Source organism: Balaenoptera physalus, assembly GCF_965194825.1.
Source record: "Balaenoptera physalus genome assembly, chromosome: 16".
Taxonomy (NCBI): domain Eukaryota; kingdom Metazoa; phylum Chordata; class Mammalia; order Artiodactyla; family Balaenopteridae; genus Balaenoptera; species Balaenoptera physalus.
In genome coordinates this window covers 57,422,144-57,448,707 of record NC_138898.1, presented here as the reverse complement: position 1 = coordinate 57,448,707, position 26,564 = coordinate 57,422,144, and the positions used below count along the sequence as shown (strand labels likewise).

The following is a 26,564-nucleotide window of genomic DNA, read 5'->3' as shown; positions in this document are numbered from 1 at the left end:
GAGAGGCCCGCGCACCGTGATGAAGAGTGGCCCCCGCTTGCCGCAACTAGAGAAAGCCCTCGCACAGAAACGAAGACCCAACACAGCCAAAAGTAAATAAATAAAATAAAAATTTAAAAAAAAAAAAAAACAAGGAAGAAGAGTATTATCGAGTTTTTAAAAAAATAATAATAATAATAATTGCTGAATGAAGAGATGAATCACATGGAAAGCTCACAACCACTCTGCAAGACAGGTATTCCTGTTTTCGTTTTGTGGCTGAGAAAACAGCCTTGGAGAGGTTAATTGACAAGCCCAAGGCCACACGCTTAGTAAATGCCAGAGCCAATATATCAACCCGGACCTGTTTGACTCCAAATTCTCTTTGCCACCTCCCTGACTCTTTAATTTAGTCTGCTGTTGACATGGCCTCTTTGGCAGTACAGAAAAGTCACTTAGTGACTAAGATGGAGCAGCCGCAGAGTAAATGACACCACCAGCACTCATATCAGGCGTGCATTCTGATTTCTTTCCCAATCAGCAGATATTCCAAACATGTAGATAACATTGCAGGGCAACAATACCAAGATTGAAAATGGCTCCACTAGCCACAGAGCAAAACAAGTTTATTTCTTTCAAGTTTACCCCAAAGAGCTGCATGTTCCCTAACACATTTCTCCACCTTTCTGTAGGGACGATGACTTTTGGTCCATTGTTAAAACCAGCAGTTTGATCATTCTTGGTGACACTACATATGTGTATGCACATCTCTCATTAAATACATTGCCAGATTCGACGATGCTGATTTCTGTTTCAAAATCCAGAGTGCAAGGTTTGCCTATACCATTGCTATCCACGTCAGGGAGGCATTAATCAGCATTTCTCTGCTACCATCTAGTTCTGTAGGGTATAAGTTGGAAAAGACAGCCTTCAGAGAGCTTACTGTCTCAGAGAGAAAGGATGGCAAACAACGATCAGGTCTCAAATCCAGGGAATTCGACATTCAAGTGCTGGATTCACGGAAGGGTATTACAGGGCCCATTCCTATGTGGGCACACAGAGACTCAGGGCTTAGGAGTTCCATTTCTGAGATTCCTCCCAGGTCCTTTGGAGCCATGTCTTTTGACTTTTAAGACCTATGTTTAAATAATGTCAAATCCCACAGTGCCAATGAGTTGGCGAAGAGACTGCAGCTCTATCTTGATGTGTCAGGCCAACATCGTGAGTTCATCCAAGCTCTCCGCTCTACTAGGAAGGGCTTTCCCCTCTGCTTGCCCAGTGAATGTCTGCTGATGCTCTACAGCCCGACTCAAATGCCACCTTTGCCCTTTGAACCACCCTCTTCCCTACTCCAAGAGGCACCCACCTACTCCCTCCCCTGTGTTTTCATGTGCACTCCCATGGATACACCTCAACGCTGGATCAGTGGTTGAGAGGGAAGGCTCCAGCCCACCAGACCTGCTCTACATCTCAGCTCTGTCACTGACAATCCCTGTGACCTTGGGCAAGTTACCTTTCTCTAAATGTCAGTTTCAGGTCCTCCATATGCAGAAAGGGTATCATAATACATAACTGTGATTTCTTATCGGAGACCCTTGGGGTCACCTCTATCTTGAAATTCAGATTTGGGGGGATTTCCTTTTCCAGAAAGGGATTTCATCAGACACAGATTATGTAACATTCTCAGCAGGGTCTGGGACAACACTCTGAAATCAAACACGTAAATATTCCCGTAGCAAAGTATATGAATATTCACAGTAAGTCGGATAAAGAAAGTCTATAAATAGCCACACATCATTTCAGGTCAAGTTTTCTTCCAAAATGCATTTTGGTGCCAAACTCCCCCCCCCCAAAAACCTGATTTTCAGAGCTTTTTGGAATTTACAATTACAGGTAAGCGTTGGTAGAACAACAGTACCCAACTTTAGGGTTACAGTAGCCCCCGTTAGCTGTCGTTTCGCTTTCCCAGGTTTACCTGAGGTCAACCACAGCCTGGAAATATTAAATGGAAAATTCCAGAAGTAAACAATTCATACGTTTTAAATTGTGTGCCGTTCTGAGTGGTGCTGTGCCATCCTGTCTTGTCCTGTCCTATCCGGTCCCATCCTGTCCTGTCCTATCTGGTCCCATCCTGTCCTGTCCTATCAGGTCCCATCCTGTCCTGTCCTATCCGGTCCCATCCTGTCCTGTCCTATCCGGTCCCATCCTGTCCTGTCCAGGATGTGGATCATCCCTTTGTCCAGCGGATCCCACCCGTTAGTCGCTTAGTAACCGTGTCGGTTATCAGATCATCTATCGTGTTCTCATGGTGCTCGTGTGCAACTGACCCTTATTTTACTTAAGAATGGCCCCGAAGGACAAGAGTTAGTGATGCTGGCAGTTCAGATGGACAAAGAAAAGCCGTCAAGTGCTTCCTTTAAATGAAAACGTGAAAATTCACGACTTTATAAGGAAAGAAACAAAATTGTATGCTGAGATCGCTAAGATCTAGGGGTAAGAACAAATCTTCTCCGTGACATTTTGAAGAAAGAAAGAGAAATGTGTGTAGTTTTGCTGTCTCACCTCAAACTGCAAAAGTTACGGCCACAGTGCGTGAGGAGGGCTTAGTTAAGATGGAAGAGGCATACTGGGGAGGGCATATTCACATAACTTTTTTTGTACTACATTGTTATAATAGTTCTATTTTATTATTAGTTATTGTTAGTCTCTTACTGTGCCTAATTTATAAATTATACTTTATCATAGGTATGTATGGGTATAGGAAAAAACACAGTAACTCTAGGGTCCAGTACTATCCACCATCTCAGGCATCCACTGGGGTCTTGGGCCATATCCCCCTCAGATAAGGGGGGAATACGGTACTGTTAGAATAAATTGAGATAATATATCTAAGTATTTAACACAGTGCCTGGCACATAGCGAGTACTCAATAATTATCACCTATCATGCTTTCCTGCTGTTTTTACTGTAGTATTAGATTTATAGTAGTATTACTGTAGTATTAGTTTATCTCATGCTCTCTTCCACTGGGCTGTGAACCCACCGGTCAGTAGCTATAACTGCCACTTTTGTTTTCCAGGTGCCTAGAACAGTGCCCGATATGGAATATGTGGGCAGCGATTGAGTAACTAAATTAACACATGCATGGTGACGTGGACGTGGCTGTGTTTACACTGCCCTCCATCGAGGTAAACAGTCTCCTGACCTCATCTGTAATACCGGGGTGAGATGAGAATGATTTGTCCCAGTGTGGAGAATGATCTAGCCATGATGGTCAAAGGGCATATCTGTCGGACAAATATCTAGAGTGAGGGGCTCAAGTCTGAACTTGAACCCAGAGCCAAGGGCTCATTAGACCCAAACACCAACCAGACTAATCAGTTACAAAGCTCTTGTTTGGATGATATCGTCTGACACCGGGTGGGCATGGCCCACGGCTGGGGTAAGTCCTCTTGGCAGCTCCTTGGACTCAAGATTGACTGACAATCAACTTGTCAAATCTCCTTTGTCCTCAGGTCAGATAACTCATTGGTCATTCAAGGTCTTGTTGGAAATTGAGAAGCAGTAAAGAGGTTCAACGGGAAGACACATTGGTTCTTCTTATCCAGAGATACCAAGATTAAGGTCTACACCAAGGGGAAAGGAGCGGTGTTTATACACTGCACTTGGTAATATTGCTGTTTTCCTCTTCTGCTTCTCACTCCCCATGAAACTGTCCAAGCTGCTTCAGCTCAATCCTCCACAGTCACTCTGGAATTCTTTACGTGGCTAGAAGGAAAAACTATCCACCTTGCTATCTATTCAACAAGTTCAGACATCAAAAGATGGGTTCAGGAGATTCAATATGGTAAAGATTCTAGTTTTCCTAGGGGATGGCAGGCGAGGTCTGTGGTCACTATTGAATCTACTCTTGGGACAAAAAACCCTATTGAGTAACGTCCCCAGAATTATTACGAAACATCTTCACTCACTGCCTTTGCAGGATAAGGTGATGCTCTCCTAAAAGCCTCTTATGATGTCTGATCAATTATTTTCTTGTTCTTTTTCACTGAGCAGACAAAAACAGGGCAATAAAAAAGTGGCACTTGAAAGGATTATGAAAAGGAAGTTCTTACGCCATAGAATCACTGGCTCTTCGGGTTGGAAAGACCTTGAGAGGAATCTTAAATTCTGATACGGCAACCCTGCCAAGTGGCCCCTACAGCTGTTTGCATATCTCCAGTCACGGGGAACTTACTACCGAGGATGGAGTACACACTCTATTTTGGATCATTTGACTGTCTGGTTGATCACATTATGAAGGTGTGGGTGGCACCTTAATTGCCTCTAGGAAAGCCCTTGCATCTAGAAGAGCTGGGAAGAAACGCACAAGATCAACAAATTGGTCAGCAAGCTGATATAGTCTGCAGGGATGCAGGGCAGCTGGCATCAGAAGCATCAGCTGTAAGGGTGTGTGTGTGTGTGTGTGTGTGTGTATGTGTGTGAGAGAGAGAGAGAGAGAGAGAGAGAGAGAGCGCGACAGTTTTTCTCCCTTCGAGTTGCCTTTCCTCTGCTTGGAAATGTTGCTGCAATGGAGTGTTTGAGTTTCCAGTTGATGCCACTGGATAAATAACACAGGCTGTCTCAGAACACCGGAAATAAGGCCAGTTTCTCCCTGCCCAGAGCATTTCAGTGTGATCCACGGTGGGTGGGAGAGGAAGAAGACGAACGACGTCACAGCAGCTGGGCTAAGGCTCCCCCGCTGCACTGCTTTCCTGACTTAAGGGCAACTAGTTACCAGAGGTGTCACCTGGGAAAACAAAGTATGATCCGGCGAAGATTCGCAAGTAAAATCACTTGTTCCTTCCCCAAATAACTGGACATGTTTCTCAAACACTCTGCAAAGGAGGAAGAAATTGGGCCCCCAACTTCTCAGCTCGCCCGGGTGTCTTCTCATCTATCACTGGGGTAATACGTCCAGAGTGGCATTTTGTAATGACGGCAACATTCCAGCGAATCGATAGTTATTTAATTCCCAACAAGCTCTCGAGTCCATTAAGCCTGATTACATTCACCCATTTCAGTGGGTGCCGTTATTTTTCCTACACCGGCACTTAATCTATAACAGGAACTTATGAGAACTTTCTAAAGCAATTTCAGCATCAATCAGCATAGAGTGAAGGGCACGATTTGCTTGTAATTATTTATCAGACAGGGTGGCAGAGCATCTGACAAAACTCCAACGGCTAAACTTCACCCCAAATTTCCAATGGAAGCAAAGGCCTTCCAGATTGCCACTGAGTTCTACTTCAGACCTCGTGTGGGCCACACTGGTCTGCTTATGCCCGGAAAGATGGAATAATTTCCATGTTGTTAAGGACCATTCTCCAAGCAGTCTGTTATTTCTCACAATAATATAGGAGCCTCCAAAATGAGTAAGGACCATAAATCTGGGATGGTAGAACGTTTTGCTTGATTACTTGGAATCACTCCTGAATGGCTCAAATCACCAAGGTTCTTACAGTTTATCAGAGGTAACAACAACATTCAGCATAGGAGAAAAAGGGGTTTGACCAGAGCCCTCCCCAGAAATTTTAATTAATGAGCTTGGGTGTTGCAGAATTTTAAACTATTGTGGAAGGAGAAGCACAAGGCTGAAGGGAAAAGGACATCCTAACTACGTGTAGTTTTCCTTTCCTGTAGAAACAAGATACAGAATTTATTACAAAGAGATTGTTCTCAAACAAACAAACCACAGTGGAAAACATCTGGGTTTCCTATGATGTTCAGGCTCTGTCACTAGTTAGCCTTCCACAGAGAAATTCAGACACACATCCAGAAGCCAACACTTGCTTAAGAAGTCACGCTTACGATGAGGAAAAAAAAAAGGCCCCAAATATCTTATTTGATGATTCTCCCGACACAAAATTAATAGCCTTAAGAGTAATACCAACACACAGTTCAATCCTTCACTTCCTTGTCATCATTAAGATGTAAACAACTGGTAAGGGATTCCTAGGATAATCTCTGAACTTCATAATTAACCATCAGTAGAGTGTTGCTTTTTGCCTCCGTGCCACCACTCAACCCAGGTTTGGGGGGGGCGGGGGAAGCCTCTATGAAAATAGACAATCCACGGGAAGGGGAAGCTACGGATTAATGCATATTTCACGCTCCTTCTATTTCCTGGGCGAAAGCGCTTAACCAACTCACCTCATGATCAGGTACTCTGCCTCATGATCTGCTCTGGGAGACTGAGTCCCTCAGAAAGCTGGGAGGGAGAGCAAATCCTTTGCCCCGTGGCCAACCTCCCGAAGCAAAGGCATGAATGTTAAACAGCAGCCCGATCAATACAAGCAAATATAGCTCAACTACACCATTTATTCAGCCATGAGAGATGTCAATAGCCAGATTTGGGTGATCCATCTTTTTGATTTCCTACTGTCTTCCCACTGACTACACGAGAGCTTTTTCCTGTATTAAAAGTGTTTGCTTTCTCAACCATAAAAATTCCAATTATTACTCTGAGTGCTCTGGAGTTAAGTTGCTTGCTGGCAGTGGCCTTGAATTACCTGGATCAGTCCGGGGAAGTAGGGGGCTGCTGGAACAATCATAGGCACGCCATAGGGATGCAGGAGGACTCCTTGAGAAGGCAACATGCTTTACGGGAAGGTAAGATTCCCTCGGAAGCTCAACGCATCAATGGAGAGAGTTAGGGGAAAATCTATAGACCCAACTTCTTCGGAACCACAAAGCTGAGAGCCAGATCGCTGCTGTCAGGAGCCAAACGCTCATCAATGCGCAGAGGGGAGAGAAAGAAAATCCGGCATCAGCAACTCTTAATGTGAAAGTTTTCTTCCCACACGACGAAGAGACACAGCAGCTGCAGGGTTGAAGCTACCAAAATGGAAGGTTCTATTTTGGGAACGGCTTGCCTAACATGACTAACCAAATACTCTTCATTAATTTAGTTCTCAGAGAGAGTGAGAGAGACCAAGAGACTGGGAGGGAGCTGGTCAAGCTGGGAGATTTGGGCTCTTCCTAACGAATTTGGGCAAAAGGCAAGGGACGGAGTCTGCGTGGGATGTCTAGAGAGGAAAACTGAGAAATGTAAATTGATATGATTATCAGTTGCCACTTAAAACCTAAGTAGGGGAATGCGGGCAGCCTCTGGTACTGATCACAAAGAAATGAAGAAGATACTTAGTCAAGTTTGTTATCCTCTGTCTCTCTCTCTCTCTCTCTGGTTTTAGTTTTAAAGGGCGATTTGTGCAAATAATAGTACCACCAGCGAATATCTGCAGTGCGTGCTAGGCACGCAGGATGAGCTGAATTATTTACATATGTTTTGTAATTTCATTCTCACAACCCTCCCAAGTAGGTACTATTATCAGTTCCTGGTCCACATGGGAAATGAGGTTCACACTAGTTGAACTGCTTGCTCACAGCCCTACACGTGTGAGAGGCAGTGCCAGGCTACAAACACAATTCCTAATCAGCCACGATATCCATTACAGTACTATTTTGTTCTGTAATAGAACTTCATATGCCTTAAAAAAATTTTTTTAAACATTTTTTGTCTTTGAGCTTTCAATTGTTATATTTTAATATGCAGTCTATTAATAAGAGATGACTCCCTGCTCCCTGAGTTTAAAGGCATAGCAAATGAACACCAAAACTGCAGGTGAAAAACACATTCTAGTATTTGAAATCTTTCTGATGTTTGAAAATATCCCAGTGATTGTCTGGGATACATTACACGGAAACAGATAAACTTCGATGGGATTGCATGAATTGGAATTATGCTGACTTGTGTGTCCTACTTAATAGCTGTGTGTTCTTGAACAAGTTACTCAGCATCTCTGAACCTTAGTTTCTTCACTTGGAAAACTGAGATAATAATAGATCCTCATAGGGTCGTGTGACAAGTAAAGTATTTGGTATCCTATCATGATGTGTACAATACAAGATGCATACAGTATTTGCCATTCTTATCCTGTGTTTCCTGTTCTTCTACTAATACCTGGTATAGACACATCTTTGACTTCAGACTGAAGGCGCAGAGAGCATTCAAATTGGCACTCTTCTAATCTGCATACCAGGAAAGAATGTGGGTGTGTTGAGAGTTTCCCAATTTCGAGAGCACAGAGTGAGCCCACTCAGCTTATGCTCAAGGCCCAGGGATCATCAAAAATCACCTTCAAACCGGACACCTGCTTACCACATTCCACCTTGAACTTGAAATAGGACACAAGATATGGATTTTGTCGAAACTTGGAGAGCTTCAGACACCGCAAAACATATTCAACTATTGGCTTTTTCTAAATCCAAATGTCAATTCCTCCACTTTTAGATCACCAAGGTGTTTTTACACGACACTAATTTTAGTTGCTTGATTTAGCTGCATAATTACATTTCTAGATAACGACAGTGGACAGCATTTGGCAGAGAATTCAATTATTTAAGGCTGAATTTGGGCCATCTTGACAAGGTTTCTCTGTAATTGATTCTCGTGCATCAAAGGGGCCACCTTGTTACAATTCGGAAAGCTCCAGGAACAGCTGCGAGTTGACCCCTCTTACTTAACAGCCTGATATTTCTAATTTTAGCTTTTGACTCTGACTTTCAACACTGCGTTTCTGAGAAGTTACCAGTGAGGACAGTGGCCTTGCCATGAGACAGCTTCCTGGGAGGGGAGAGCTCTTCCTGACTTTGGTAAGGGGTGGGTCAGATTGTACTATGTCTCTGGTGTTATAAAGTAGAAAGACCACTGGACCAGGAGGCAGGGAACTTAATTCAGTCATGAAGGCCAGAAACGTACACATTTAGACTTTGTTTCCTGAACCTCGTATACAAGTGACAATACCCACTTACCCTTCACCCAGAGGGCTCTGATAAGCAAAAGTGTGGGAGTGTTCTGGAAACTGTAGAGTTACATAAATACAAAAGATTATTCTGTGTATTACTCTATGTGTTGTTTTTTTAAAGAACCTGATGATACATTTCAGAAACATATTATAGGTAGATCTTGAAGATATCGTGGTTGGATGCCAAACCCCTGCGATAAACAGAATATCACAATAAAGCAAGTCACACACATTTTTGCTTTCCCAGGGCATATAAAAGTTATGTTTATACTATACTGTAGTCTATTAAGTGTGCAATAGCCTTATGTCTAAAATAGTATATATCTTAGTTTAATAATATTTTATTGCTAAAATATGCTAACCATCATCTGACTCTTCAGCGAGTTGTAGTAGTAACATCAAAGATCAGTGATCATAGATACCAACAAATAGAAGAATAATGAAAAAGTTTGAAATAGTGAGAGAATTGCCAAAGTATGACATAGATACAGGAAGTGAGCAAATGCTGTTTGAAAAGTGGCGCCCATAGACTTGTTTAACACAGGGTTGCCACAAACATTCAATTTGTAAAAAATGCAGTATCTGTGAAGCACAATAAAACGAGGTGTGCCTGTACACACAGGACATAGAGATGTATACTATATAATTTGCAGAGGATATTTTCTCTTTTCTTTTTAAGAACTCCATGCTACAAAAGCTTTTCTGCTCCTGAGTAATGAGTATCTCTTTTCCTCTCTCTGAAAATAAAGGCTCGTTGTTTTGTGACCCTTTTCACTTTGGCTGCCAGGAAGCTCAGAGCCCAAAAAGAGGTTCAACTCTGTCCATTTTATTGGCCTTTACTGCCTGCATGTTTGTGTTTTCATCTTCCTGTTCTCACCACCTCCAGTCCTGCTATTCACATTTTCTCTGATTCTGATTTTATATTTAGATATTACTGCCATGTATGATTGTAGTGGTTATACTTGTGAAATGGTATGAACAGAATGTACCCTTGTTCAAAACCCAGCCCCAAAACTTTATGACATTATAAAACATAAAAATACATAATGGTCACTATGCAAAACCTCTTTTTTCTAACATGGGTTCTGTTTTCCCAAATGGGAAGCATCCAGTATTACTGGACTGTAATTCTTTCCTCTTGGGTCCATTTCCTCCACTGAATGTGCAGGTACCACATTCCATGTATCTCTGCTTTCCAGTGGCTCATGGTAAATGGTTAGCTACCCAATGTCGAATGGGTGGTATTAAGCTCATAGAATTTTGCAGGAACTTAAAAAAAAATGTAGAATAAAAAAATAAGGTGAAGAACAGGGGAGATAGTTCTGGCAGCAGGTGGAAAACATAGGTAGGTTGCCAAAACGGACTGAATTTAAACCAAGGGCCATGTGTCATTCTCACTCTGGCCATCACAGGCAGGGGAGGGCAAACATTTTTCTGTAAATGGGCAGATTACAAATATTTTAGGTGCTGTGGACCTTAAACGCTCTGTTGCAACTACTCAAAACTCTGCCGTGTTCATGTGAAAATATTTACAATAAGCAAATGGACTCTGAAATTTGAATTTCCTATAATTTTCACCTGTCACGAAATATTCTTCTTTTGAGTTTTTCCAACCATTTAAAAGTGTCAAAACCAATCTTAGCTCGAGGGTCGTACAAAAACAGTCCAAGGCCAGGTTTGGCTCTCAGGCTGTGGTTTGCCGACCCTTCATTTAGAGCATATATTTTACAAACCTCTGGAAGTCCGACTTCAATACAATGACAGGTATATACTCCATTTTTGTTTACTTCTGCTTCTTCACTTGCTTCTGGCTTTCCTGCCACTTCTTTGGCGCCAGTTCTGTCAATTATCCCTGTGTCAGGGATTTCCATCAAGCCTTTTTTTTTTCTTAGCCCGCCTTTGCTAGTTCAGGCTCATCCATCCTCCCTGCAAAAATTCTCCCATCTTTCTCCACCTTCCGTGATGACACCCCCTTCTTAGTTAGTGACCTCTCTTTTCCTTTCCTGGATTAAAGTGGTTCCTCTCATGCTGTCAGATACTACGTCTCCTTCCCCAGATCCTGAGAGCTAACACGAGGGTGACCCTGCCCACCAGCAGCCCTTCCAAGCAGCAGTCTCCCCAAGTTGAAACACCCACATACCCATGTAGGAGAAGGAAAGCGAACAGAAACACAAGTGTTGGCTGGAGGATGGGAAAGGGGAGCATTCAAAGAAGACTGGTTCCTGCCTTACGGATTCTATTGGTCAACAGAGCCAACTGCAGCCTCACGGACCAAATCCAGTTCATAGATGAGGATGATGAGGATGATGACGATGGAGGAGGGTTTGTCTGCATGGTGTAAAAATAAGCTAATATTTTTAAACGGAGGCAGCTTATATAAAACGTAGATCTACAACATCTCTTGAAAGACTGGAAGGTCTAGAAACCTTGGTACACACTCCCTTGGCCCAACAGTCCCTGAAGCCTGGGAAGGAGCTGCCCCCTCCTCCCCAGATGGGGAGCTCTCCGTGAGACCATTTCCATTATTCTCTACCTGCTTCTTGAAAAGCAGCCGAATGTCAGTTGCCACTTGTCCACCATTAAAAACAAAACAAAACAAAACATAACAAAACAAAAAGCATAAAACTGAGTGTTCCTCTGAAAGCGTTAAGCATACTCGTTAGCTTTTGGATATTAACAGTGGTTACCTCCCAATATGAATTTATACAGATCATCTAATTACCCATACCTCCCCATTTCCAGGCCAAGTTGGGTGACAGAGAATTTCCTATAGTTTTCAAGGCCTTTCACAATATTCCTCAACTTTTCCAGATTCATCCTCCAATACACACTGTCCTTCCTTCTACAAATCACTCTTCTCCGCAAACCACACTGGCAAGTTGCCTTTGCCAAACACCTTCATGCATCTAAGACTCCTTACAAATTTGCCTGCTATGCAGAACTACCCTTCCTTCCTTCCTTCCCTTCCTCCCTCCCTCCCTTCCTTCCTTCTTTCTTTCCTCCCTCCCTCCCTCCTTCCCTCCCTCCCTTCCTTCCTTCCTTCCAATTGAACATTACTGGCCTAAGTCAAATGCACAAAACCTTCCCCACCACCCCAGGCAGAACTAAATACACTGTCACCTGTGTCCTAAAGTCATGTTAGCATTGTATAATAATAATTCTTTTAAGTGTGATGACTCCTTCTAGAAGGTAGACTGGCTCAAATAAGGAAGCATGCCATTCATTCTTATTCACCCAATGACTAAAATGCTAAGTAGAAAAATGAAGTTTCCCCAAATGCTTCTTAAGAGAATGACTGACTGAATGAAGGCTTTGGACAAATGCAAGTAAAGCTGCTTTCACATATTGCCTTTGCAAGGGGTCTCCAGACCACTGAGAGCTACAAATTTCCAAGGTCATCTCAAGTGACCCGGGGGCATCTGGGCACAGTAGAAAAAGCATGAGTTTCACAGTTGGAGAGTCTGGGTTGGGATCTTGGCTCTGTCATCCTTTTAAAGATTTGACTGGAATGAAATACTTAGCCCTGAGCCCTGGTCTCCTTGGGGGTAGAACAGGACGACACCTGGCCCTTCGCACAGGTGCGCTGCCGCCGTGAAATGACAAGGGCGCATATGGGTGTTCCTGGCACTCGGAAAGTTCAGAAAGTGCTGGTTTATTTGATGTTTCCTTCTTCGGCATGTCTTTCATGTACTCATGTCAGTTGTTTTCTAATCATCCCAGTCCTCAGGTCAAGTCTGCCTCCTCAATGCCCCATGTGTACCCCACACCGAGGTCTCTGTAGGAAACGTCATTCTTTCTGTTCCCTCACACGACCCATGAACAGCCCCTTCTTCAGCAAGCAGCCACACGTTTGATGCTCCAGGCAGCCTCTCCACCTTCTCTAGCACTCATGACCCCACTTGTCTAAGCCCCCAAAAGACCAGCAGTGTTTTGACCTGACATGGTAAAGATCCGGCTGGTAATCACTTGCAGGTATGCTTCTATTTTATTTCGTCCACCTCCTCCTCCATCATTGTTTTCCTGTCTTTCTCACAGGACTGGGCATAGAGTAGATGTTCAGTAGGCACTTGAGAATTACCTTTGGTAGCCAAAGGATGATAGGGAGGTTCAGAGAGGTTAAGTGACTTGTCTGAGGTTAAACAGCAAAAATAGGTGCTTTCTTAATTAGCAAGAGCCAGTTTTCCCTTCGACACGCCCCTAACCTCTGCTAGACCATGACAAATGACCACTCTAGAGCAACGACTCGAACCAAAATTGATAAACTCCACTCACCACCAGGCATGCATTCAAACCCAATCCAATGTAGGTAAGAACACAGCACGGAAGGGCTTTACCTCAAAAAGAAATGGACCTCAAAGAAAAAGTTCCTAAGATGCTTATGGCCCAGAGGCCGAGGACTGACAGGTGAGTTCCTGGAAGAGGGGAGACTGAAAGTATCATGTTAATTACCAGGGAGGCAAGACCTTCCACAGGAAAAGCTTCCACAGACTGTGGGTAGAATGTACTGGACCACCGATCAGCTGTTCTCCAAGTTATAGTCACCTCATTTGTAACCTCAGCAAAGGACCAATCCAGCTAGGAAAGTCACATCCGGGGAAGAGAAGACACATCCCCAGCCCACTGGGTTCAGTTAACATGTGTAAATGAGGTGATGCACAGAAAGCTTTTACATGAGTGATAAGTACCAAGTAAGCATCAGTTCTCACTGTGGCATTACTATAGTCTTCTATGGCCCGACCCTTCCACCGGATTCTAGCTGTGTGTTCTGGTGCAAATTACATAACGTCTCTGTGCCTCAGATTTATTATCTGTCAAATAAGAATATGATTAGTAACCACACCTCATGGGGTGGCCTAGAGATTTAAATAAGAGTCATATACAGGTTGACTAAAAGAGTCACAGACACGTTTAGCTGAGGGACTGGCTCTGAGCAGATAGTGGGTGCAGTAGTTGTCATAGTAACAACACATTAGCAGCATCTGCTTCCAAGGATCAAACCAGCTCAAATCAGACCTCCGCCAAACCCTTCCTCCCTTCAACTGCTAATTGGTTAAATAAAATAGTTCTTACAGGTGCTACCTGTGATGTGCCTTTTTGTCGTAAGAACCTACCTTCTTCTTCCGGGATGTAAACCAAAAATTCAGAGAGGCTAACGAGCTTGTGGGCGTAGCTTCTGTACACGGAAGACACCGTTTTGAAAACAAAATACGAGAATTTCTAACTCAATTGAGGGTTTATGGGGATGGAGAAAGTAGTGCCTCCGAAACAGGAATAACCCAAAGAATCCAGGACACTGGGTCACTCCTACCCAACAGTATCGCCCCCCCCCCAGAAAAAAAGTGGTTATGAAGATGAACAAAGAAAATTCCAGGAGGTCTTGTAAGTGAAGAAGCTGCTGATTATCATTAGAAACTCGAGCCCCCAGTGGTGGAGGCAGCACCAGTGTTCCTTTTGGATCATTAAGCGCTTCTTGACCTGATTCTCCTCTGAAAGCCAGACTGACTGGCTGAATGAGCAAATCTAAGAATATCAACCCTGCACATCATCTCTGCTGAGATCAACAATGCTTCAGGAACTGACCCCTGACCTGTCTGGGGATGAATGGCAACTGGGTTTGAGAATGTATTGACCTTGCTCCAGGCAAACAAATCCTCCCTGGGGACTCTCGGGATGGGGGATGAATAATCAGCCACTCCCCCAGATTGAGCTCATGCCCTCCCTGCATCTTCTGCCTCATGTGCCACAAGCAGGTCCCTGCAGGAGCCGGGTACAGAGCCCACTCCAAATAGCACGAGTCTCCAGGACTCAGAACTGGGTCTTTCTGTCCCAACCCCATGCACGCCCTTTACTCTCTGGGAACGGACTGAACCACCTGAGCTCTACGCACATCCTTTTCCCTTGAGAGACTAAGAGTCTGCACTGGCCTCTCCCAAAGCTAGCTCTGCACTAAAGATGCCTCATGAGATGCTTTATTGTAAAAAGAACCGCGTGGCCAAAGAAGTGGGAGAAATTCAGCTTGTTCTCTCTCCCAGTTGGGGATTCATGGTGCATAGCATAGTAAAGCACCTGAAAAGTCCTGCAAGGGGAAAATAATGGAAACCTGTTTGACCTTGTTTGAGGCGGACATTCCCAAGATTATCTGATGACTTGACTGGCCATCCATCTATCTATCTATCCATCCATCTATTCATCCATCTATTCATCCATCCATCCATCCATCCATTTTGCTGTCTATTTCACTATCTGGCTATTGAGAATAATAAATCATGTCAGTCCCTGTGCAAAGTTCTTCACTGCTTCTCCTAGTTGCCCTCCTCCTATTTCTTCGCCTTCATCAGAATCTTTGTGACCATCACCATTATCATCATCACAGTTGCTATGTATTCAATGCTTACTTTGTGCCAGGCCCTGCACTAATTTCATCAGATGCATTATCTCAGGTGATCCTCTCTAAATTCCTATGAAGCAGATTCTGTTAAATGTATTACGTTACAGTCAAGAAAATAGAGCCACTCAGAGGAAAAGTAAATTGGCCAAGAAAATACAGCCAGTAAATGACAGAGCTGTACCTTGAATGGGCCAGAAGCCCCAGTGCCTAACAACTATAAGAAGCCCTTCTTTGGCCTGTGACAATCATGAACACACTCTGAGAAATGCTGGCCTGGGCTGAACTCAAGCTGAGTGGATCCCTTATCTCCTTTGCCCTCAATCCCTCACTCAATCTCAAGCACCCTAATTGCCATTAAAGGCAAAGCAAGACAAAACCACAGCCAAGAAAGACAGACGGATAAGACTTGAAGATCTGGAGAAGTGCTAACCTCCACCCCCCCACCCCACCCTACCCCACTGAGTCATCAGGAAGCAGAAAAATACCTCCCAAGGAAGAGGAGGTCCAAGGCAGTGGAAATGGCTGGCACATGGGAACACCAGCAAAGAGTGACTATGGAAGGAGGAAAAAAAAAAAAAAAAAGAGGAGGAGGTGATCCAGGAGAAAAAGCCCTAAAGAGATGACCCTGTGACCTTTCTTTGTGATGCTGGAGCACCATCTCAACCTCCAGGGCTCCTTATCTCCTTGGGCTATCTTGTCCTTGGCTCTTTCTCATATGAATGCTCTTCTGGGGGTGAAGAGATGGTTCTTCACTCTTATTTCTGATGCATGGGCCACTCTGAGAATTTTGCCCTCATCCCAGAAAACTGCACATAACTCACAAAATGTTCCAGATCATTGCAGGGACTTGAGGGTCCCTCTGAATTCATCTGTGGACCCTTGAGGGCCCTCTGAACCTCCATCAGATTTTGAAGTATGTAGCCAATATATGCTATGCTTTTTCTGAAGGAAAGACATGGAGAGAGTCAGAATGCCTTTAGTCAGTCCCACAGTGACAGCTCGGGTGACCGTCCTCACATGGAATCATGTTGACCGGCACTGTGGATGTACACCTGCCACTCAAAGAACTCTCGCCACAGCTCAGCAGGGCTGAGGGTTTCAAGAAGACAAGAAGGTCAAACAACTTGGGAAGAGGCTGCGGCATCTACATTGTAAAACCAAGGCGGCCACTAAGAAATCCAAACGCACACCCTCAGCCTTCCTGTCCAATCATCCAACAGGGATTGCTTTCCCTCCGCCGAAGCTTTCAGGCCAGGAAACAGAGAATATCAAACCAACGAGCTGGTGTTAGGCGTAGAAGGGCATCCACCAAACCCAGCGCTGGGGGAGAACGGAGGTAGGAAATATATGCTTGTGTTTTCAGAGATGATGCAGTCTGGTCTTGTAGCCAAGACGGAGAGAGGAAGGACCCAGGACCAAGCTGTGCAGCTGCTGGGCGTCTAAAAGGCTGAGCCAAGGAGCTGACCACTGCAAATGGTTTCTCCGCGATGTCATGGCCAGACAGCTGGTGGCAACAGAGAGCCTCTGACAGGTGGGCTTTTCAACTTCCCAGATTAGCAGCGCCCTTCTGGGACACTCTGGGGACATCAAAAGAGGAACCACCCTGGGTGACCTCGTTTCGTTTCTGATTCTACATCTATTTTTAAATATTTTGGGAACAAACCATATATATCTTTTACTATTTGCCAGACACCTTCTAACCCCTTTAAGTATTAACTCATTTAATCTTTTTTTTTTTTTTTTTTTAAGTATAGTTGATTTACAATGTTGTGTTAGTTTCAGGTGTACAGCTTCAGATTCTTTTCCATTACAGGTTATTACGAGACACTGAATACAGCTCCCTGTGCTATACAGTAGATCTATGTTGTTTATTTTATATATAGTAGTGTGTATCTATTAATCCCACACTCCTAATTTATCCCTCCCCCTCCTCTTTCCCCTTTCCCCTTTGGTTACCATAAGTTTGTTTTCTATGTCTGTGGGTCTGTTTCTGTTTTGTAAATAAGTTGACCTGTATTATTTCTTTAGATTCCACGTATGAGTAATATCATATAATATTTGTCTTTTTCTGCCTGACTTACTTCACTTAGTGACTACTCACTTATCACTGGTTGACCCCAAACATCACAGTTTCATGAATCAATAAAGTCCCATATTGCTTAAGCTAGTTTGAGTTGGGTTTCTGTCCCTTGCAACTAAGGGTAGATACACATCCATACATGCATAAAAAAAGTCATAGGAGATACCTTTTGCTTATTTGTATCAGCAAACATTTTATAGCACTTTATAAGTGCCAAACACCATTCTAAGCAGTTTAAAAACCTTAATTCAGGGGCTTCCCTGGTGGCGCAGTGGTTGAGAGTCTGCCCGCTAATGCAGGGGACATGGGTTCGAGCCCTGGTCTGGGAAGATCCCACGTGCCGCGGAGCAACTAGGCCCGTGAGCCACAATTGCTGAGCCTGCGCGTCTGGAGCCTGTGCTCCGCAACAAGAGAGGCCGCGTTAATGAGAGGCCTGCGCACCACGATGAAGAGTGGCCCCCGCTTGCCGCAACAGGAGAAAGCCCTCGCACAGAAACGAAGACCCAACACAGCCATAAATAAATAAATAAATAAACCCAAAGTTAAAAAACAAACAAACAAACAAAAAACCTTAATTCATTTAATCTTTTAACAAGTGTCTGATATTGGTGCCCGTAATAGCCCCATTCTACAGATGAGGAAGTGTAACTCAGAGAGCTCACATCATTCATGGCTAGTTAGTTGAGTGAGAGGGCCATAGCCAAAGCCATGCCTGTCTGTTTCCAAAACCTATTTCCTTTCCTCTGCGTGCTTTCCATTACCCACAATGTTGATGTGTTTGCTAAGTAAGGCATCCTGGAAATCTACTAAGGAGCCAACACCAGCACTCAGGTACCCACCTTATAACCCTTGCCTTCATGCTGAAACCTCTTGTAAGTGAGCCCTAGGAAAAACTGCATGAACGGTGAGCAAGAATTCCAAAATATCCTTCCAGAGAAATCCCACTGCTGCAGAGCCATGACAACACAGATTGCACCACCTCCAAACTATATTCAGACCCAGACACAGAAACAGCGACCTGAAATCAACCTACTGCCGTCCACATCTTCTTTTTAAATAATGTTTGGCAGAGAGAGCTGTTTGCCCCTTCCGCAAATAAAACTTATTGGGCTGGGTGGGTTTTAGGTGCTTATTTTTATGCACACCCACCCATCACAAATCTGAACTCAACAAGTCGGCATTCCATAAAATATTTACTGTGTTCGTTTGCATCCCTCCAAACAATATTGAATAGAGCTCAGTGTGGAAATTCACAGATTCCAGGGTGGTTGTGTATGTTAGGATTACAACCCAGACCTCACTTCCTTAGAGGCTCTGTGGCTGGCCTCAAAGATGAATATTCCTTTTAGGACCAAAATGGAACAAAGGGACAAAAGGGAACTGAAGGATTTAAAATCAGGCTAAAAAAAGAAAAAAGAAAAGGAACCCTGGCACTGGAGCAGCCTTCCTTAACTGCTTGAAACTTACCAACGATGCCCAACGTTTAGTGTGGTTTATCCCCATGTGTTCCCACACTCCCACTGGGCCTAACATTTGCAGGCGCTATTTATCATTCTGGTTAGCGGCGTGCTCATCTGCCTACCACGTTAAGCAGCCCTCGTTGTTATTTTTATAATTACTGGGAGTCTTTTTCATGTTGCACTCCGCCAGAATCTCAGCTCACCACACACCTGTTATACTCAGAACACATGGCGAGATGGGGGCGCGTCTGGCAGAGAAGGAAAGGGGAAGATGGCCTTCCTGCTCACTATGCAAACCAAAATCAAGAATAAAGAAGCCACTGGGTACCTTTTTTTTAAGGCTGTACTCAGGGCCAGTTTGTTATTTAACAAACACTCTATGCTCATTGAAGAGTTCATTTATTAAAATAAATGATGTACTGTTTTTTTTTTTTTTTACAAACATGAATTCCTTTTGTCATTGTAGTGACTGACAATAAGTATTATCCTCCCCATTTTACAGATGAGAAAACTGAGACAAAGAAAGGTAACTTGCCAGTGGGCACACAAGATGGCAAGTGGTAGATCTGGAGGCAATTTAAATCCAGGTGCTCTGAAACTACTCTACTACACTGCATTTTAATCAGCATCACTACCAACAGACCTCCACCACCATCTCTCTTGTCACCACTACCACAACTATCACCAGCACCTCCACCACCATCAACACAACCACCATCCTCACCAATAGCAATTAGCACCACCACCCCCAGTACACCACCACTATCATCACCATCACTACCTCCACCACTGCTATCACTACCAGCATCAGCACCACCACCACTGCACCATCACCATCACTACCTCCACCACTGCTATCACTACCAGCATCAGCACCACCACCACTGCACCATCACCATCACTACCTCCACCACTGCTATCACTACCAGCATCAGCACCACTGTCTCTACCACCATTGTCAGTACCAACACTATCACCATTGCCATCAGCATCACTCCCTCCATCACCAGCACCTCCACCACCACTACCAAGAGTAAAAACAGTTACTGAGCTTTCGTTTGCCAGGGGCTGTGCTGGGTGCTATACAAATAATCTCATGCCATACTCATGACAACCCTATGTTACTGGTCCTGCTACTACCTCTATTTCACAAATGTAGAAACTAAGCTTCAGAGAGGTTAAGACACATGTTCACTTAGCTGGTCAGAGGTCCATAATCTCCATTATGTTTTTAAGATTCAAAGCCACTTTTGCCTGACACCGACGGGAATGCATTTAACTCCTGAGCTCCCTTGACTGGAGGTGGGGGATGGAGCATTGCCACCCGGGACATTTCATCCAACTAGCTCTCCACTCCTCACTCACGATTCCAGAAGTCTGCTGCCAAGATACGAGAGGTCACCCTGCTGATCTGGGTGTCATTTTGTGTGGTAACTCTGCTACCAAACAGTGTGCGAGACCACCCGCTGAGATTCGGAGCTCTGGCCAATTAGAATCCAGGGAGCTTTGGCTGGAACTGGCTTGTAACTCTCCTCGGTGAAGCCCCATATATTCCAGGGTGGTACCTCCTGAGAAGTTCCCATCCCCACCCAAGCCCTCATTTGCCCCTCTCCAGAATATTACGTGTGTTCTCCTTTGGCTGAACACCTGCAGTGGGGGGTGGAGGAGTGTCACAAAGAATATCAGGTTTATTTTTCAAAACTTTCACTCCCGTCCATCTCTGGGGTCAACTCCCAGTGACCATCCTCTTGCGGCTGAATTATTGCAGTGGCCTCCTACCTGAGCCCCTGCTTTCAATCTTGTCCCCCTCTAATCTGTTCTCCATAGAACAGCCAAACTGGTCTTTTTAAAGGTTAAATTCAGTCATATTTGCCCCCTGCTTAGAGACCCTCTGTGTTTTGGGGTCTTTTTCCTTTTTATTTCTCTTGGATTAAAATCCAACCTCTATATCAGTGCTTCTAAACCCCTATGGCTTCTGGCCCCTCTCTGCCTCTTTTGCCCTCTCTCACTGACCTCCGGGCTCCCTGGCCTTTTCTCAGCCCCCCTGAGATCACCCAGGCTTGGGACACACACTCTCTGCCTCAGTGTGAATGGTCTCTCCACCCCTACCCCTTTGTCCACCTCCTACTTGATCTCAGCCTCAATGCTCCTTCCCCAGAGAGAACACCCTTCACCGCTGAATCCAACCCCTGCTATTTTCTGCGGACCCTTCTTCTTCTCTTTCGGACCATTTATCACCACTTGCAATACAGATATATGCGGTGATCACTTAGGTCTCCAGCAAACTTGTGAGCTCCATGAAGGAAAAATGAAGTTGGTTTTCCTTGCCTATGTCTCTTTAGGGACTAACCCAATTTCTGAGGCAGAACAGAGGCTAAGTAAATATTTGTTGAATGAATGAGCGAGTGCATTAATTATTAACCAATTACTTAAGTGAGAGAATGAGGTCTGATCCACTCATTATGGGTGTCACACGCTTTGCTGTAGATGACTCGATAAGTCTCATAAATAGATCATGAAGTATGAGGAACATTCTACAAATGGTTAAGAACATAGCTTTTCTCTTCTCTGAGAGTATCGGGTAAACTTTCAAAAGTCTGTCTCACGTGTCAGCTGATAGTTGTCTTATGTAATATAGTAATTGCTGGCTTGAATTAAAGACATCGTTATTTTGGAGAGTTGTTCTTTTTCTGATATAAAAAGTGAAGGATCCATCCCTTATATTAACACATCATCTTGGCATGCTACGTGATTAAGGAGGAAATGTGATTTTATTTTTTGGGCAATGGATATTTTTCACAAAGCCAAGAAGAGCTCTCAGAATAAAGGGATGTTTATTTGGGTGAATCACCAGCTTTGCACAAATCCCAAGTGCTAATTGCATAATGGGTCTTTACAAAATGCCATAATACGGGTTCGGCCTGTTTCTCTGTTTTCCGTTTGAAAAATAGATTGTTTAATAACCCATCAAAGCTATATGTAAACCTAGTAAACAATGGAGCAGATGTTGACTGCTGTCTTGTGCCTCGTAGACATAATTAAAGACAATGAGACACTCACAAATTCATATAATAGAGGACAAACACAAACACAAAAATCAGTACAATATGAATGTAAGCAGCATTTGCAGGACACCTGCTTTCTTAGTCCAAAATGCTGTATCATATTTCCTGTGATGAGAAACGTTTATAACATTCTTTATTTACTTATGTAAATATGTACATTCTGTTCTCCACTCTTCAAGAAGATGAGACTGGAAAAGGTAGTCTTTTCAATGGAATATTTGTTTCAATTTCATTACTGCTAAGACCCTGGACAGTTTCAAAAAACGTTTTTAATTTTCTCATAAGCATAAATGTGAATGAGAACCAGTTAGCCAAAACTCTCACATTTCTAAAAGAAATTAAAGCCCTGGTTTGGGTGGGGTTTGGTTGGGGCTTTATTCATTTGTCTTTGCATTCAATCCTTCATGCATCATTTAGGAATGCTACTAAATTGACATGTTTATTTCCTAAAAGCCTTACATCTCTTTTTTTAAAAGTCAGGCGCATTTCCCTAAAATCACACTTTTATCTTATATAAAAAGAAGCCGGTTGGATAGCATATTTAAAGAATCATCCTAATTTTCTAAGTATTCTGTTTGCCCCTCAAACTCCTACTCAGATCTCTGTTAGTTGTCATCAGTCAGTTCTATAGGGGAAGGAATAAAACCACACACAAAGTGAAATGAATGGTACAATTAAGAGAACACAAGTGCAATACCCCCCTTTCCCCTCTCCCCCCTCCGCCTCAAACCCAGGGCTTTTCTCTGCAGATATCTTGAAAAAGGAATTGAGGGTTGTAAATACACCATGTGATTATATATATTTTTTTCCTTTCAATTAGGAACAAAAAAAAAAAAAAGAGGGAGGTTAAAACCCACTTTCTATGGCTCACTAGACAGGAGAAAGTTTCCTAGATCCAGAATTCTCAATTTGGAAAATAAATATCCTCCCTCATGTTCAAAACGAAGCCAAATTCTTTTTCTGTGAATAATTTTAAAAAATTTAAAGCCTCAAAAATCCCATTGTTTAAAGAACACACGAAGTCCTATTGACTTGTCGTGAACAGTGATTCTGCCTTCAGATCACCCGCCATCTCCCTTGTCTGTTGTTTTTGATGCCATGGAAGGAAGGGGGATTCTCATGTGGTCTGCATCTCTTTATGCTAATAAAACGGTGTCAGCCCCTTTTCACAGACAACACCATAAAGCATGAACACCAAATGGGAAACAAATAGGGCCGTGACGCCACTGTGAAACAAACCAATCAACCCTGAAACACCTAAGATAGATGGCACCCCCTCCTTCATTCATTCTTTACAGAAAAGCAATGGAAATGTCCCGAGGTGAATCTGATTAAGCCCACAACACACACACGCACACGCACACGCACACACACACACACACACACACACACACACAGAAGCTCAGGAAGGTTGTAAAGCACTAAATTCTTTTGACTGATAAGCAGCCTGCATTGCATTGAGGAAAACAGCCTGGCAAGCCCAGACCCCACTCCCAGAAATTCCTTTATTAACAGGACCAGGCCCCGCACGTGAACAAAAGCAGTGGTGCGGGGTGTATGAATCATTAATACGGCGCTGGGCAATGGCTGCATTTCCTGTGTTGGTTGGAGAGCTGCTCAGCACAACGGCGATTTGGGGATTGGAACTGGCAGTGGGGAAACGCACTCCACGCTTCTGAGCGCTTCCCATCAGCCCTCTCCCTCCCTGGCTCTCCCTCCCTGAGTCTGACAGCCTCGCTGTGTGTTGTCACTTATTCAACAATAATCATAACGGCCTAAAATCGCAGAAAGCTTCAAAGTTGAGAGATCTCCGGACTCCTTCCCTTTTGGACAAGTTTTGCAAGAGAACCGAGGGCGCGGTGAAACGCAGAGAGCTGGCCTAGCAGAGGCCAGGGTGGATCGGGCAGGACCAGCGGCCTGCACGGCCGGGGAGAGGCCAAGGGCACCGCACAGAACCGTGCTCAGGAGGCTGGCGCTGGAGGCAGACAGTCTGGTTTTAAATATGGGCTCTTCCACCTAGGTCTCCCATCTCAAAAAAAAAAAACCAAAATGATTCTTATCAACCCTCCTGGAGGCCTTTTGCGGGGGGACTAAACGAAGTAATCCATGTAAAAGGGCTTAGTCGTGTGCCTGTCACCCCGTAGTCCATAAAAGTTATTGATTATTTCACTGTTTTCATTATTTTATTATCTCATCCTCCTCCTCAGTGAAGCCTGCTGGATTCTCTGTTTATCTACATGATCTTAGAAGCGGCATCTCTTCCTGCTTATAGAGGAGTCTCACTTTTTGAATGGAACCAAAAGGAGACTAAAAAAAAAAAAAACAGAAAAAAGAGAGTTCTCAAGAATCCTGAGTCACATGTTCTAAACGGAGACCCCCAGTGGAAGGTTGTGCCATTGCACCCGGAAGAAAAGGATTTCTCCACTTAACTGTTCAGTGCAAACACTTGGGGGCGGGGGGAGAAAGAAGGAAGGAAGCAAAAAAATGCATAGCTTTATACAGATTATTTGGATGAGAGAACCTGTCAGAGAGTTTAAGTAGAGACAATTGATAGACCCAAAGCCAAGCCATTTGCAAGAGGTGCTTTTGCATTTCCAGAAATTCCAGGAGCGGCTCAGGTGAGAGTGATGTGAAGCTCGGAGTCCGACGCTTCGTTCTTCTGCTTCAGAATAAAGAGGACACAATGACACAGGCACCCTCTCACAGGACAGATCCAGGGTCTAAAAATGCACATGTCAGCTGGACAATCCATCCTGAAACTGGGGCATCCACCCAGGCGTCAGCCAAGGACCCAGGCACCACCAAGCCCCGGAAGGACTCCCCCGGACTCTCCCGGGTGACAGTCTGCACTTTAGCCAGCACCCTCCCTAGGAAAGCTTATGGGAATGAACTTCAATGCGTGTGCTCAGGTCCCTTGCATCACAGAACAATGACATTCTGAATAGAAATAAATGAAGCCCCTGCAGTGTGATTCTGTCAGCTTTTGAAAGTAAATAACTTTGCTACTGACAAGAGCAAGACACTTTTTATTGTCCCTCCTCCTGTCACAGAGCATTAATTGAGCTGTGCAGCCACATTACAAGCCAACACCACCGGCAGGACTTAAAGGGGGCAGGAGGAGGAGGGGGAAGAGACCCAGGACAGGTGGGAGGGACCGTGGGACCTGAGAGAGACACCGACCTCCACCCCCGCCACCATATGAGGCCTCATGTGTGTCCTTGGCAAGCCATGGGGGCATATATCATGTTGATTTGGGAGAAATGGAAAATAAAAAATTATGTTCAATAAACAGCTTCCATAAACAGACACTTCTTTAACACAGATGTGCATTCATTCTTTCATTCACGCTTCCATTTCTTCAAGAGACATCTATTGGCTTCTCACTCTGTCCCAGGTACTGTGCTAAAGATCATACTTAATCTTACAAAGAACAGTATGCAATAGTTATTCTTATCCCAATTTTTCAGAGGAAGCAATTAAAGCCCCCAAATCAAGTAAAGCAACGTGCTCAATCCAGCTGAATCAGCTAATTGAGTAATGGAGTTGGGATAAGGCTTCAGCTTACCACTTCTGTCCTACATACAAGCTCCAGAGACACCAGTTTTTTTAAAACTAGGCTTTGCAAAGAGCTGACACCAATGGGTTCTAAAATGATGTCGGTTTCTCATCTGAATTTTGGAGGATCCTTGAGATGGACACTTGGATACTGCAACATGTCGACCTCACCATTCCTTCTCTTTTTCGGAGCCGATGTCACCCACTGTTGAGGAAGACTCATGGCGCGGGGAGGATTATCTCTCAGCTCTCACCCTTGCGTTAAGAGCAGAGCTTGCCCCATGCCTGGAGAAAGCAGAACCATCCAGGGAAGGGTGGCGATATTCGCTGTTGTTTTTGGTAAGGGGAATCTAGTCCTCCAGGTGAATCCTGGGCAAACATCAAACGCCAGAAAGAAAAGGCTCATTGAGACTAAACCTTTTGTGCATTTACTCATCAGTACCGGGAAAGCTGAGGCTCTTAAATCCTACAGCTGCCTGTACTTTGTTCCATAGCTGCAAAAGGTGAAAAAAAAAAAAAAAGTCATTACATCCCCAGACACATACACTCACCTTCTGAATGCTTTGTTTTTGTTTGTTTTGTTTTGCTCTGGCTCCAAAATTCCTAATTTTGACTCTTTGTGTGTTTAAACACGATATAAAGAACAGGATGAAAAGAGGAGTTGGCTGACCCTACCTGGAGCCTGGTCAGGTGTCAGAGACCACAGCACTACCATCGCCCCCGCCTCGTCACCTCAGAACCCCACGCACTGTAGACCTTAAACATACGGCCATTTCCCTCTACTGTGTTCTCCGAATGCTGCCCCGGCAGAGGCGAGAAGAGGTGACACAAAGATGACTAGAATCTTGCTTTTTGCAGATTGGGCTGGGGAGAAATGAGCGATTCCAGGCCAGGCTTGGAAGGGGATTCCTAGGAAACCCAATGGACCCAGGCAGAGTTAACCAGAGCGTGGTACTACATTGACGGTTCACAAGATGGCACATGGATGAACAACTGAATGGACCCTCTGTGAGGACAGGGGCCTTTGCTTTGTTTCTTGAAACAATGTAGAAGATCAGCTGGTACCTAATAGGAATTCAATAGACTGAATGAATGAACACGTGAACGAATAAATATTTCAATGTACTAATATTTCAATGTATATTGGGAAAAACAGTAGCACAGCTGTGATTTCGTGGGATGTATTGATCC

At 44.1% G+C, this 26,564-nt stretch overlaps 1 protein-coding gene across 23 annotated transcripts in view; it reads right to left on the bottom strand.

The window, feature by feature from the left end:
- RBFOX1 (RNA binding fox-1 homolog 1) overlaps positions 1-26,564 on the bottom strand; it is a 2,204,869-nt gene that overhangs the window by 354,779 nt on the left and 1,823,526 nt on the right. Inside the window, exon 1 of one of the 23 annotated variants that reach the window (XM_082429019.1) lies at positions 6,531-15,633. The exons of 16 other annotated variants lie outside the window; for them this stretch is intronic. In XM_082429019.1, coding sequence (XP_082285145.1) covers positions 6,531-6,617 — 87 coding nt within the window. In that variant the 5' untranslated portion in view covers positions 6,618-15,633. Of the gene's footprint in view, positions 1-6,530; positions 15,634-26,564 lie in introns of those variants that run through there. 6 more of the 23 variants (XM_082429028.1, XM_082429032.1, XM_082429031.1 and 3 more) reach the window with 6 other exon arrangements.